This window comes from Pseudophryne corroboree, chromosome 1 (genome assembly GCF_028390025.1).
Source record: "Pseudophryne corroboree isolate aPseCor3 chromosome 1, aPseCor3.hap2, whole genome shotgun sequence".
Classification (NCBI taxonomy): Eukaryota; Metazoa; Chordata; class Amphibia; order Anura; family Myobatrachidae; genus Pseudophryne; species Pseudophryne corroboree.
In genome coordinates this window covers 426,272,545-426,287,359 of record NC_086444.1, presented here as the reverse complement: position 1 = coordinate 426,287,359, position 14,815 = coordinate 426,272,545, and the positions used below count along the sequence as shown (strand labels likewise).

Below are 14,815 nucleotides of genomic sequence, written 5' to 3'. Positions count from 1 at the left end.
ATGTTATTCCCTTTGGAATACCAGTGTACCCCGCTGCAGAAAAGGAGATTTATGGTAGACTTACCATTGTTAAATCTCTTTCTGTGAGTTACACTGGATTCCACAGGGCGCCCACCCTGACGCACTTAGCTTCTTTGAGTTTGCATGGCATTAGCCGCTGGTACCTTCTCCTGTCGTGAGAATGTGGTTCTATGTGACTAACATCTACCGTCTCTATCACCTGCTACTGCATTGGACTGGTTAACAAAACTGAGCTCCAGTGCCTGGAGGCGGGGCTATAGAGGAGGCGGTGCAGTAGAACAGTCAAAGCTTTAGCCTGTTGGTGCCTCGAATCAAGATCCAACTCTACACCCCGATGTTCTTCCCTGTGGAATCCAGTGTACCTCGCAGAAAGAGATTTAACAATGGTAAATCTACCATAAATCTTTTTACATTTCTTATTGGTAATGTGACACAAAGCATAATTCTTAATTAAAATATATTACTGAATTAATGACTGTATTGCTAAGAAACCTAAAGGCCAGTACTGACAGGAGAGATGTGTGCTGAGCGATCTTAACACAGACCGCTCAGCACACATCTCTCCCCCCGCTCAGCACAGTGCATGCAGGCTCAATCTAGCACCGGCGACAGCGCTATCGCTGGGGGGCATACACACGACAGATCCGTGCTTAAAATCTCAGCAATCAAGTCAGATTGCTTAGATTTTGAACACAGATCTCTCTGTGTGTACCCCCCTTAAGACAAAACACCACAAGGTCTTGGGCTATAACAGAAGAATGGAAACTGTGCCTGGTAGAAAGCATTCACTGACGGATAGGGTTGTGTATGCATTCTAATGGGGTAAGAGACGTAACAAAATGTTCCACTTGGCAGGATGCCCACAATGTTCTTATTGTATGGTCTTTCTTTTAGATGGCGGATTCTGGTGGACAGCCACAGATCACACAGGTAAAATTATTATTGCTTTATTACCATGTGATGACCTACCTCTGCTAATGCTGGTTTACTACTTTAGGGCAACCTAATGTAAACATAAAATCTGCTACTTTGATTATTGCACGTAATAAGATAGTCAACGTTTACTCTTGTCTTTGAATAGCAGTAATGAGATGCTGGAATTCTAAAGGCTGCTGGAACAGAATCACGGGTATATTTACTATGGTGTATTTTAGAACTGGTGATGTTGCCCATAGCAACCAATCAGATTCCACTTAACATTTATCTAGCTGCTTCTAGAAGATAATGGCTAGAATGTGATTGGTTGCTATGGGCAACATCGCCACTTCTAAAGAAAACTCACACCTTTAGTTATACCCCACAGTGTTATGCAAGTCCATTTAGTGATTTTATTTTTTGCACTGTGCATGCTCCATAGCCAAGTGAACTCATCTACAGGTGATTCCGAGTCACAACTTCATATTAAGTGAGGGTTTGTCAAGGGCGTGTAGTCGGAATTGCAGCCACTGTTGAGCTGTGCCCTATAATATCAGACTGATCCTTTGCTCCAGGTATAGGGCTGATAATAATGACTGTTCTCTGCGCAGCCATATGGCTAGAGACAGTATAGACGGGCAGATACCCACGTTTAGGGGTAAATGTATGAAGCAGTGATAAGACTGGAGAAGTGAGCCAGTGGAGAAGTTGCCCATGGCAATCAATCAGCATTGAAGTGACATTTATAATTTGCATAATATAAAATTATACAGAGCATCTAATTAGTTGCCATGGGCAACTTCTCCACTGGCTCACTTCTCCACTCCTATCACTGCTTCATACATTTACCCCTTAGTTCCATGCATGAAGTGTGAGTGAAATGGTGGCTGACTTGCAGGGAGCTCTGAAATGACCCCCATATGTGAAATATAGCATTACTAATTCACGTTTCATGTATAGCTAATGTGTAGCGTTACTGCGCATATTGTATTACCGCACATAGACCCAGAGCCAAATTTACACTTTATGGGTTCCTAGGCAAGTTACTGGTCTGACATACATACTGCTGGTGTGGGGAGAGTATGGAGGCATACTGCTGGTGGAGGAAGCATGGAGACACACACTGCTGGATGGACAGATCGTGATAATGTAGCCTCCAGTAGCAGCTTCCTTTTCTTCCACACTGCCAGCCAGGAGAAAGATGAACACAACATGTCGCTGTAGTCCCGCCCCCTGCTTGGGTCAGATGAGCATGTGCTGGGCTCCACCAATCTGAGCTCAGCACGCGCTCTGTCCCCACTGTCGGCAGGATAATCTGCTGCTGCTCTGAATCGCACACCAAGCACCCGGCACTTTCCTAATGCAGTTCTGCCACAATCGGGAGAACCACATAACCTCAGGTACTGGGCTAAGGAGAACTTATTGTTCTCCCTACAGTTTGATAATAAATAAACATAAGGCAACAGGCGGGCCCTCTTGGCCATTGGGTCATAGGCGGCCGCTTATACTTGTCTACCTTTGCATAGGCCACAGTTACACTGGTTGGGTTACTCTGGCGTCACCTACATGAGTTAACAACTTAATTCTGTTCTTGTATAATACCCCTACTGTATTTCTCTCCTGTACTTGTCAAAGCAATATACCAGAAGTGCTGGAATTCTGGTAAATAAATAACATTGCATGGAGGATAGTGTACTTTGTGTCTGATACATCAGTACTGCCTAAATGTTTGTCAGTGTATGTATTAATAGATGTTAATCGAACATAATAACCAGAACTGAAATATGACCACATAACATAATTTTATGTATGCGCAAAGCCATACATGAAGTTATAAAATTCTTTAAAATTCCTCATTTATTTTATGTGTATACTTGGAAGTATTACATATTGTTTTACGTAAGCAATGTTATTTTCTTATTAATATTTTTTTTTTTGTAATATTTTAGCCTGGGAAGCTCGCTGAGGCTTTCAAGTACTTTGTGCAGGGAATGGGATACAGTGAGTATCGCGACCATTTTTTTTTTTTTTTTTTGTTTGTTTGTTTGTTCTGTCTTTATTTTTTTAACTTCCATTTTTGCATATGCATACATTTAAAAAAAAAAAAAATTTGTGTTCTTTACACTGTTTCTCTTTGTGCTCTATTTCTCTGGTATATACAGTGTCAGACATAGTAATTTGCAAAGTAGATTGTTGAAATGAAGCAGTCTTGCAAGAAAGGGTACTGTAATAATAGTGGCTTTGCAGCAAATGCACCATTAAGGCCCCAGTATTCCTGCTACATAAAAACATAGAGGGGAGTTCAATTATGAGTGGATGAATTTGCCCTGGCCCAATCAGCACAGCAACAGCCGCACTTTACAGAAGCCCCGATCTCGCACAAAACAGCTTGCACCGCCATAGTGGGTGCAAGCAGTTGTGTACAAATTCAGGATTTAGTCGAGCTAGGGGTGCAAGATGCAGTGTCCTTGCTGGTATTTAAACACTGCAGCAATGGCAGCTCACACCATCCACCTGCAATTGAACTCTCCCCTTACGTTGCATTGCTAGACAGATATTACTTTCTTGGCTCCAGACAATATGTTTTTATTATTTATGAATGTAAGTTACACAAATACAATATGGCCATAATTAAAGTGTCCTTATTCAGAGCTGGTTGCAGCTCTAACTAATAGACAGAATGCCACCAAATTTAGCAAGTATATTATTCGAGGAATGGGGAGAAGAAAAGAGTTTTATAAAATATGGTGGTGCATAAAATATAGTTAAAATCGTAAGGAAAGTTAGTGCATATTGCACCGTGTGTACACAGCTTACGATGCCGATGCGCGGTCCCGCGGGATCGACATTGCAAGAAAAAATATACTGCGCAGGCAGCCCAACGTTGATTATATCGGCAGGGCCAGGTTCCAGCCACATCGAATAGTCCATGTCGGGAAAACAGCGCATCGCGTTGTGTGTACATGGCTTTAAATTAATTTAATATATTTAATTTTTTTTCTCTTTATAAAAATTGAAAAAAACCCCAGAACTGAGCTGCCAGAGGAATTGCTCTGTCTCCCAGCACACTCGTGTTCAGTGATATGCTGATGGGACAGTTATTGTTTAATGTGACCTTTTATTCTGGACCAGAAATAGCATTGGATACAGTTTTCTTCACAGAATCCTTCTCCCCATGCCTTGAATAGTATACTTAATTAAATTTGGGGAATTTCCAAATATTAGTTAGCTCTGCAGACAGCTTTCATTACATAAACTTTAATTATATCCAAGTTGTATAAGCTGATGCTTAGCTACAAAATCCTTTAGAGAACATATATTTCTATTCAGATCATAAATGAATGTGAATATGTACACACTATGGTATCCCTGTTTTGGAAAACCTTCTGTGGAACCATACAGTAGCAAATAAACTAGAACATGAGCTAGACTTTTCCCCATATTTTAGGGCTTTGCATATATTCTATAAGCCGGTAAATAATCTTCGTTTGCCATGAATCCTGTAGATGCCTCACAGTCTCCAGTTTTAAATATAAATCAAGTCCTATGTATCGCACAGACTCCTTTATTTTCCAAAAGTGACTCCTTTAATTTCTTTGACCCTTTTATTTCTTATTTAAGAGCTATCTATTAATTAATGCTAGGTCACCTTCTCCAACTAGTAGCAGAATGGTATGGAAAACTTGCTACATTAGAGCTTACCCATCCGTGGTTCCCCTGTAACAAGAGCAGCTGAGTGACTGGCTGCTGCAACTGTACAATCTGTTCTCTGCACAGAATGTGTCCTCAGCAGAGCAAGTCCATTCACCTGCCAATCATGTCACACAAGTCCGCAAGTGTACAAAGCATTAGACTCCTCATTCTGAGATTTGGGGAGAAGTGGTTTACTAACAAATATATAATACACACAAGGTGTGGTAGAAATAAATCGCCAGTTTCTTATGCATTTGTCCTCTGAGTTCTGTTTCATTTGTGAAAATTGTTTGACCCTCAACTAGTGACCACATTTCACAACCACTAAGAGCATTGCCATTTTTAACATCAAATCCTCACCGTGGCCCAGTGCTGTCTAAAAACAGAGGCTAATGAAGTTGAATAGGTCACAGCCAGAAACAAGAGACTTGTCCGTAAGTCCACCTAGTTCTCCTGGAGGCATCAGTGGGCCTGTTGGAGAGACTTTTCACATTATTACTACTTCTAAAATAATCCTCCTGGCTCTGGATATTCTGAAATGACTGACATTATTCCTGCTTCTCTTGTGAGAAATATTATAAAATATTGCTAATCTCTTACTCTTCTGTAACAGAAGATGGCGAATGCCGATATGACAAAACTAAGAGGCCGCTTTGCCTGCTGGCAGTCCCTCTCACATTACAGGCTCTCCCCTTGCTGATGTTCTCATTCATTCCATAAGTTTTCATTTGTCTTGCTATTTCTTCTCCCCAGTCCCCCACATCCTGGATAAGAAGCGCAGTACGGGGTGAAGTATCTTTTGAAGAACTTGTCAATCCCACCACCCTCTCCCACCTCACTGCTCTTGGTCCTTGCACCCTCGCTGCCTCTTCTCACCCAGCTTCTGTCTAGGTTCTCGGGCATGAGACACTCGGCTCACCTTCTGTGTGCATATCACTATACACCTACAGTATATGTTGTTTCTTTTTGTGAACAGACACATGCATACCTAGCTATAATGCTTTTAGTGTTAGAGGAGCCAACAATGCAATGTTTTATGTGTTTTAAAGCTGTATCCAACAAAGTTCTTATTTAGCAAATGATTACCCTGTGATATTTACCTGCAAGCATGGCTAGCCTACTATAGACTGCTGACCTGTAATCCAATATCCCACCAGCCCCACACCCTCTCATGTTTACTTTGAATGTCACTGTGATGTCACTCTTCATTTCTGACTTGCCTTTTCTGTTGTTAAATGATATGGGAGAAAGAAGCCTCAAACATGGAGAACTTAATACCAACAAAGTTATTTTAAAAAAATTATTTTCTCTATCGTCCTAAGTGGATGCTGGGGTTCCTGAAAGGACCATGGGGAATAGCGGCTCCGCAGAAGACAGGGCACAAAAAAGTAAAGCTTTTACCAGATCAGGTGGTGTGCACTGGCTCCTCCCCCCATGACCCTCCTCCAGACTCCAGTTAGATTTTGTGCCCGAACGAGAAGGGTGCAATCTAGGTGGCTCTCCTAAAGAGCTGCTTAGAGAAAGTTTAGCTTAGGTTTTTTACTTTACAGTGAGTCCTGCTGGCAACAGGATCACTGCAACGAGGGACTTAGGGGAGAAGTAGTGAACTCACCTGCGTGCAGAGTGGATTTGCTGCTTGGCTACTGGACACTAGCTCCAGAGGGACGATCACAGGTACAGCCTGGATGGTCACCGGAGCCGCGCCGCCGGCCCCCTTGCAGACGCTGAAGAGAGAAGAGGTCCAAAATCGGCGGCTGAAGACTCCTGAGTCTTCATAAAGGTAGCGCACAGCACTGCAGCTGTGCGCCATTTTCCTCTCAGCACACTTCACACAACAGTCACTGAGGGTGCAGAGCGCTGGGGGGGGGCGCTCTGAGAGGCAAATAAAAACCTTATTAGAGGCAAAAAATACCTCACATATAGCCCACAGAGGCTATATGGAGATATTTAACCCCTGCCTAACTTCAAAAATAGCGGGAGACGAGCCCGCCGGAAAAGGGGCGGGGCCTATCTCCTCAGCACACAGCGCCATTTTCTCTCACAGAAAAGCTGGAGAGAAGGCTCCCAGGCTCTCCCCTGCACTGCACTACAGAAACAGGGTTAAAACAGAGAGGGGGGGCACTGATTTTGGCGATATTGTATATATATAAAAGATGCTATAAGGGAGAAACACTTATATAAGGTTGTCCCTATATGATTATAGCGTTTTTGGTGTGTGCTGGCAGACTCTCCCTCTGTCTCCCCAAAGGGCTAGTGGGTCCTGTCCTCTGTCAGAGCATTCCCGGTGTGTGTGCTATGTGTCGGTACGTGTGTGTCGACATGTATGAGGACGATGTTGGTGAGGAGGCGGAGAAATTGCCTGTAATGGTGATGTCACTCTCTAGGGAGTCGACACCGGAATGGATGGCTTATTTAGAGAATTACGTGAGAATGTCAACACGCTGCAAGGTCGGTTGACGACATGAGACGGCCGACAATCTATTAGGACCGGTCCAGGCGTCTCAGAAACACCGTCAGGGGTTTTAAAAACGCCCATTTACCTCAGTCGGTCGACACAGACACAGACACGGACACTGAATACAGTGTCGACGGTGAATAAACAAACGTATTTCTCATTAGGGCCACACGTTAAGGGCAATGAAGGAGGTGTTACGTGTTTCTGATACTACAAGTACCACAAGAAAGGGTATTATGTGGGAGTGAAAAAACTACCTGTAGTTTTTCCTGAATCAGATAAAATAAAATGAAGTGTGTGAGGATGCGTAGGGTTACCCCGATAGCAAATATTGGCGTTATACCCTTTCCCGCCAACGTTGGGAAACACCCCTTAGGGTGATAAGGCGCTCACACGCTTATCAAGTGGCGTTACCGTCTCCAGATACGGCCGCCCTCAAGGAGCCAGCTGATAGGAAGCTGGAAAAATATCCTAAAAAGTATATACACACATACGGTGGTTATACTGCGACCAGCGATCGCCATCAGCCTGGAGATGCAGTGCTGGGTTGGCTTGGTCGGATTCCCTGACTGAAAATATTTTATTCATGTAGAGCATTTAATAGGATGCATTCTATATATATGTATGTGAGATGCACAGAGGGATATTTGCTCTCTGGCATCAAGATAAGTGCGTTGTCCATATCTCCCAGAAGATGTCAGGGACACGACAGTGGTCAGGTGATACAGATCCCATACGGCAGATGGAAGTATTGCTGTATAAAGGGAAGGAGTTATTTGGGGGTCGGTCCATCGGACCTGGGGACCACAGCAACAGCTGGGAAATCCAACCTTTTTTACCCCAAGTTACATCTCAGCTAAAAAAGACACCGTCTTTTCAGCCTCAATCTTTCCTTTCCCATGAGGGCATGCAGGCAAAAGGCCAGTCATATCTGCCCAGACATAGAGGTAAGGGAAGTAGACTGCAGCAGGCAGCCCTTTCCCAGGAAAAGAAGCCCTCCACCGCGTCTGCCAAGTCCTCAGCATGACGCTGGGGCCGTGCAAGCGGACTCAAGGTGGGGGGGTAGTCTCAAGAGTCTCAGGGCGCAGTGGGATCACTCGCAAGTTGACCCCTAGATCGTACGAGTATTATCCCAGGGGTAAAGATTGGAGAGTCGAGACATCTTCTCCTCGCAGGTTCCTGAAGTCTGCTTTACCAACGGCTCCCTCCGACAGGGAGGCAGCATTGGAAACAATTCACAAGCTGTATATCCAGCAGGTGATAATCAAAGTACCCCTCCTACGACAAGGAAAAGGGTATTATTTTTCCACACTATATGGTGGTACTGAAGCCAGACGGCTTGGTGACACATAGTCTAAATCTAAAATGTTTTGAACACTTACATAAAAGGTTCAAATCGAGATAAAGTCACTCAGAGCAGTGATAGCGAACCGGAAAAAAGGGGACTATATGGTGTCCCTGGACATCAAGGATTACCTCCATGTCCAAATTTTGTCCTTCTCATCAAGGGTACCTCTGGTTCGTGGTACAGAACTGTCAATATCAGTTTCAGACGATGCCGTTTGAATTATCCACGGCACCCCGGGCCTTTTTACCAAGGTAATGGCCGAAAAGATGTTTCTTCAAAGAAAAAAGGCATCTAAATTATCCCTTACTTGCACGACCTAAAAAGGGCAAGTTCCAGAGAACAGTTGGAGGTCGGAAGAGCACTATCTAAAGTAGTTCTTCGACGGCACGACTGGATTCTAAATATTCCAAGAATCGCAGCTGTTTTCCGACGATACGTCTGCTGTTCCTAGGGATGATTCTGGACACGGTTCAGAAAAAGGTTTTTCTTCCCGAGGAAAAAGCCAAGGAGTTATCCGACCTGTCAGGAACCTCCTAAAACCAGGAAAGGTGTCTGTACATCAATGCACAAGAGTCCTGGGAAAAATGGTGGCTTTTTACGAAGCAATTCCATTCGGCAGATTCCATGCAAGAATTTTCCAAAGGGATCTGTTGGACAAATGGTCAGGGTCGCATCCTCAGATGCACCTGCGAATAACCCTGTCGCCAAGGACAAGGGTATATCTTCTGTGGTGGTTGCAAAAGGCTCATCTATTGGAGGGCCGCAGATTCGGCATACAGGATTTGATCCTGGTGACCACGGACGCCAGCCTGAGAGGCTGGGGAGCAGTCACACAAGGAAGAAACTTCCAGGGGGTATGGACGAACCTGGAAAAGTCTCTTCACATAAACATTCTGGTACTAAGAGCAATCTAAAATGCTCTAAGCCAGGCGGAACCACTCCTGCAAGGAAAACCGGTGTTGATTCAGTCGGACAACATCACGGCGGTCGCCCATGTAAACAGACAGGGCGGCACAAGAAGCAGGAGTGCAATGGCAGAAGCTGCCAAGATTCTTCGCTGGGCGGAAAATCACGTAATAGCACTGTCAGCAGTGTTCTTCCCGGGCGTGGACAACTGGGAAGCAGACTTCCTCAGCAGACACGATATTCACCCGGGAGAGTGGGGTCTTCATCCAGAAGTCTTCCACATGCTAATAAACTGTTGGGAAAGACCAATGGTAGACATGATGGCGTCTCGCCTCAACAAGAAACTGGACAAGTATTGCGCCAGGTCAAGAGATCCACAGGCAATAGCTGTGGACGCACTGGTAACACCTTGGGTGTACAAATCAGTATATGTGTTTCCTCCTCTGCCTCTCATACCAAAGGTATTGAAGATTATACGGTGAAGAGGAGTAAGAACAATACTAGTGGCTCCGGATTGGCCAAGAAGGACTTGGTACCCGGAACTTCAAGAGTTGGTCACGGACGACCCGTGCCCTCTACTTCTGAGAAGGGACCTGCTACAACAGGGTCCCTGTCTCTTTCAAGACTTACCGCGGCTGCGTTTGACGGCATGGCGGTTGAACGCCAGATCCTAAAAGGGAAAGGCATTCCAGAAGAAGTCATTCCTACCTTGATTAAGGCAAGGAAGGAAGTCACCGCGAAACATTATCACCGCATTTGGCGAAAATATGTCGCGTGGTGCGAGGATCGGAGTGTTCCGACGGAGGAATTTCAACTGGGTCGTTTCCTACATTTCCTACAATCAGGATTGTCTATGGGTCTCAAATTGAGATCTATTAAGGTTCAAATTTCGGCCCTGTCAATATTCTTCCAAAAAGAATTGGCCTCAGTTCCTGAGGTACAGACTTTTGTTAAAGGAGTACTGCATATACAGCCTCCTGTGTTGCCTCCGGTGGCACCGTGGGATCTAAATGTAGTTTTAGATTTCCTCAAATCCCATTGGTTTGAACCATTGAAAAATGTGGATTTTAAATATCTCACATGGAAAGTGACTATGTTACTGGCCCTGGCTTCCGCCAGGAGAGTATCTGAATTGGCGGCTTTATCTTATAAAAGCCCTTATCTAATCTTCCATTCGGATAGGGCAGAACTGAGGACTCGTCCGCATTTTCTCCCTAAGGTGGTATCAGCGTTTCACCTGAACCAACCTATTGTGGTGCCTGCGGCCACTGGCGACTTGGAGGACTCCAAGTTGTTGGACGTTGTCAGAGCCTTAAAAATATACATTTCAAGGACGGCTGAAGTCAGAAAATCTGACTCGCTGTTGATACTATATGCACCCAACAAGTTGGGTGCCCCTGCTTCTAAGCAGACGATTGCTCGTTGGATTTGTAACACAATTCAACTTGCTCATTCTGTGGCAGGCCTGCCACAGCCTAAATCTGTTAAGGCCCATTCCACAAGGAAGGTGGGCTCATCTTGGGCGGCTGCCGAGGGGTCTCGGCATTACAATTCTGCCGAGCAGCTACGTGGTCGGGGGAAAACACGTTTGTAAAATTCTACAAATTTGATACCCTGGCAAAAGAGGACTTGGAATTCTCTCATTCGGTGCTGCAGAGTCATCCGCACTCTCCCGCCCGTTTGGGAGCTTTGGTATAATCCCCATGGTCCTTTCAGGAACCCCAGCATCCACTTAGGACGATAGAGAAAATAAGAATTTACTTACCGATAATTCTATTTCTCGGAGTCCGTAGTGGATGCTGGGCGCCCATCCCAAGTGCGGATTATCTGCAATACTGTACATAGTTATTGTTAACAAATTCGGGTTATATTGTTAAGGAGCCATCTTTAAGAGGCTTTTTCTGTTATCATACTGTTAACTGGGTTTAGATCACAAGTTGTACGGTGTGATTGGTGTGGCTGGTATGAGTCTTACCCGGGATTCAAATTGCCTCCCTTATTGTGTACGCTCGTCCGGGCACAGTACCTAACTGGAGTCTGGAGGAGGGTCATGGGGGGAGGAGCCAGTGCACACCACCTGATCTGGTAAAAGCTTTACTTTTTTGTGCCCTGTCTCCTGCGGAGCCGCTATTCCCCATGGTCCTTTCAGGAACCCCAGCATCCACTACGGACTCCGAGAAATAGAATTATCGGTAAGTAAATTCTTATTATTTGGCTGCAATATTGAATCCATCAGGTGCTTCAGATTGCAATATGTAGCAATTAAATAATGATACACGTGTATTTTTAAGTTTATTGCTGCGTAAATAGAGTATAGTAATTTATGCAGCTGTAGGGAAAAGGCTCTGCAGTTTACTATGTATAAGTCTTTCGGCAATTTAAGCAGCACTGGAGAAAGCCCCAAAAAGATCTAATTCATTCTGGATCTCTCTGGTTGCAGCCCACTTTACGGATTCCGTTAATAACCTCATTCTTGTCTGATTTCAGTGGCTTCCTCCTGCATGACTCGTCTGTCACGCTCCCGAACCGCCTCTCTTTCCAGCGAGGGGAATCGCTCACGCTCTCGTACCCTGTCCCAGAGCAGCGAGTCGGGGGGAGGACCAACCGGAACGTTCACGGAGGTGACCTGCTGAGAAGTCATAACGCTGGGGACATGTGATCGCTCCGACTCTGCGTGAGGGGAAAGGCATTTTAGCAGAGCTACTTGTGCTAATTAGAAAACTAAAAACAAAACCCAGTCTTCACATGGAAGATAACAAGATGTCTGTACCTGTCTATCTTTATCTCCTATTTCAAGATTTTTATTGTCCCTTTTTTTCTGATCACTTTGCCTTTTCTTATTTTATATTTACAATTCGTATACCTTTGTAATGAAACTTGCAGGGTTTTCTTGCCTTGCCTTAGCCTATAGATGTATAGACTAACCTGAGCTTGCAATGGGGTAGCTAGAAACTAATGCTTTCTTCCTCCATGTATTTCTTCTACACTTGTTTTCTTTTCCTGTTGTCCTTCCCTTTGTCAAACTCTCCATGGTCAGGCAGACTACAGGACAGCGTTTTACATCGCTCCTCCATGTGTTTTTATAAATCATTTTTTGTTCCCCTAACAAGCTTTATCATCCCTCTTCCCTGGCACATAACAATATGTTGTAATATGGGGTAACATCACCTCCTAACACTCTTGTTGCCCAGGAGAGAGTGAAGTGGGCTGAGAAACTTGTTGGGAGAGATCTCAAAGGTCCAACCACTGGAATACTCTTATAATTCTTGAGGTCACTGTATAGATTGCAGCACAGTGGAGACTTTTCATGCTACTAAGATGCATAGAGCTGCTGTCCTTTACTGTACATGATGCCCTTTACCTTACAAGTTGTAGTATTTGGTCAACTTTTTTTTTTTAATGTTGCAGTAACTTCCCTGCTGCCACTTGCTCAAGGTCGCTTCTGTGAGTCTTAGGGGTGTCTTTACTAGTTTAGACTAGCAGTTACTCTTCAGTTATAAAAAAAGAAATAAAAAAAATACATGTAGATAAAGCACATGATAGAGGCTTTTTTTTTTTTTTTCTAAATAAAGGTGTAGATTGGTGAGGGGCGTGTATAGTGATAAGGTTAGCGATGCACAGTCCTCCATCTAGTTTGAATTGGCATTCTACCAGTAACAGCCCTGCTGTCAGCACAAGCATGTGATGTTACTACCTGCTGTCCAGGCAGGAGAGCAGTGGTAGATTAAAATTTGGTGTTCGTTATTAGAAAGGTTTGGGGGCAACAGCTGGGACTCTTCCAGTGTCATCAGACTTCAGTCATTCTTGCCAGCAGTATGCAGCTTCACATATTTTGGACTGCTAAAATGTCTTCTTTTTAATGCTGCTCTGTCAGCGTTTAATTGTCTTGAGATTGCTAAATTGTATACTCGGCAATTAAGATTACCTGCTAATGCCAAGTTCAGAACAGGATTAAGTTAATGAAATGCTCAGTACTGTGTGTATGGGAACCCATTGTGCTAACACAACACTCAGTAGATCATTATATTGCTTTTGACTACTTGTCCTTGACCACTTCTGAAGCTCATAAAACCAGAATCTATACATACATTTTCATTTAAGGAGGATTGTCACACATATTGCTTACATTAAAGGCACATGCTACTTTATGAATTATGTACATTTTAAAATAAAATCCTTTTTTAATTATGTGTATGGATTTAGAAGAGTTGCACATTTGAGAAGAAGGGTAGACCAGCCTTGGTTTTCCAGCTGTTTGCCCTATTTCAGGCCCTAGTGTGCTGATTGATGGACTTCCTGTTTAAACAAAATCATTTTTCACAATAAAGTACTGATTTAAGACTGTAAACAGTAGGTGTGTTTTATGTAATACTGTAATACTATTGCTACATATAACTAAACAGTAGGGGAAGATGTATCAAGTCTTGGAGAGAGAGATCAAGTGGAGTAGTTGCCCAGTGCAGCCAATCCTAACTGATTTATGAGGGAGATGTACTAAGCAGTGAAAAGGGGGATTGGTTGCCATGAGCAACTTCTCCACGGGCTCACTTCTCCACTATTATCACTGCTTAGTACATCTCCCTCATAGTCTTTGAAATGACCACTGGTAGTTTCTGTTTGGGTAACTACTCCACTTTATTCATGGCGTAATACATCCTGCCATATATGACCTACTGGGCACTCTATAAGCTCCACACAACATTGGACAAAGTGTATTAAACAACTGCAGCACAGAATAAAGGGAAAGGCAGTCTGTGACAAGTTGCTGCCTTTGTGTGTTTCACAAACACACACCCGCACACCAAAGTTTCCACTAAAGCAAACGTTCTCCATTTGAAAGAGTGACCTATACATCTTTACATGTAACGGACAGAAGAGAATGAGCAACGTCATGGCTTGCTTGGATGTTCGGATGGTGGATGTACAGAAGGGGGCATTCTGTATAGGATTTATTTTGTTGTTCTTTATCTGTTTTATTTTTCCCTCACACTGAAAAATAAAATATTAAACAAAGGCTCTCGATATTCTTTTACATCTTATTAGAAAAATGCACTACTTACAGTAGTTTATATATGCATCATTACTACAGATCTACAGTAATAAAACATTACAATTCTGTGCAGTTTAGCTTGCACGTGATACCAGATGATCATAGTTGGGAACTCTTAGGGGCTGATGCAGAGTTGCGTGCGTACATATAAAGAAAAGTTAAACAAAAAAGCATGTAAATATGGCCTTTTGTATGCACATATGCCAAGTTGGATGAATGTCATCATGGGCCTAGCACTGCAGCATATGCTCCAGTTTTATATCTGGCATACAAGTACGAACAAATCTTTTATTTTTGTATTTCCTATTTTTTTTCTAAAGCAGAGCATACAAAGTGAATCCTTTAAATACCTTTAGATATTTGTTGCATGGGTGTAGATCAATAAGTCAAACAAAATTTAGGTCAACAGTGAATAGGTCGATCTCAT

At 43.5% G+C, this 14,815-nt stretch overlaps 1 protein-coding gene across 2 annotated transcripts in view; it reads left to right on the top strand.

Annotated features, from left to right (window-relative positions):
- The window catches only part of NDRG2 (NDRG family member 2), a 72,733-nt gene extending 58,381 nt beyond the window's left edge, over positions 1-14,352 (top strand). The window contains exons 14-17 of one of the 2 annotated variants that reach the window (XM_063913440.1): positions 916-951; positions 2,886-2,937; positions 5,383-5,416; positions 11,826-14,352. In XM_063913440.1, the coding sequence (XP_063769510.1) occupies positions 916-951; positions 2,886-2,937; positions 5,383-5,416; positions 11,826-11,997 (294 nt within the window). In that variant the 3' untranslated portion in view covers positions 11,998-14,352. The remainder of the gene's footprint in view (positions 1-915; positions 952-2,885; positions 2,938-5,382; positions 5,417-11,825) is intronic. The other variant, XM_063913441.1, reaches the window with a different exon arrangement.
- The last annotated feature ends 463 nt before the right edge of the window (positions 14,353-14,815 follow it).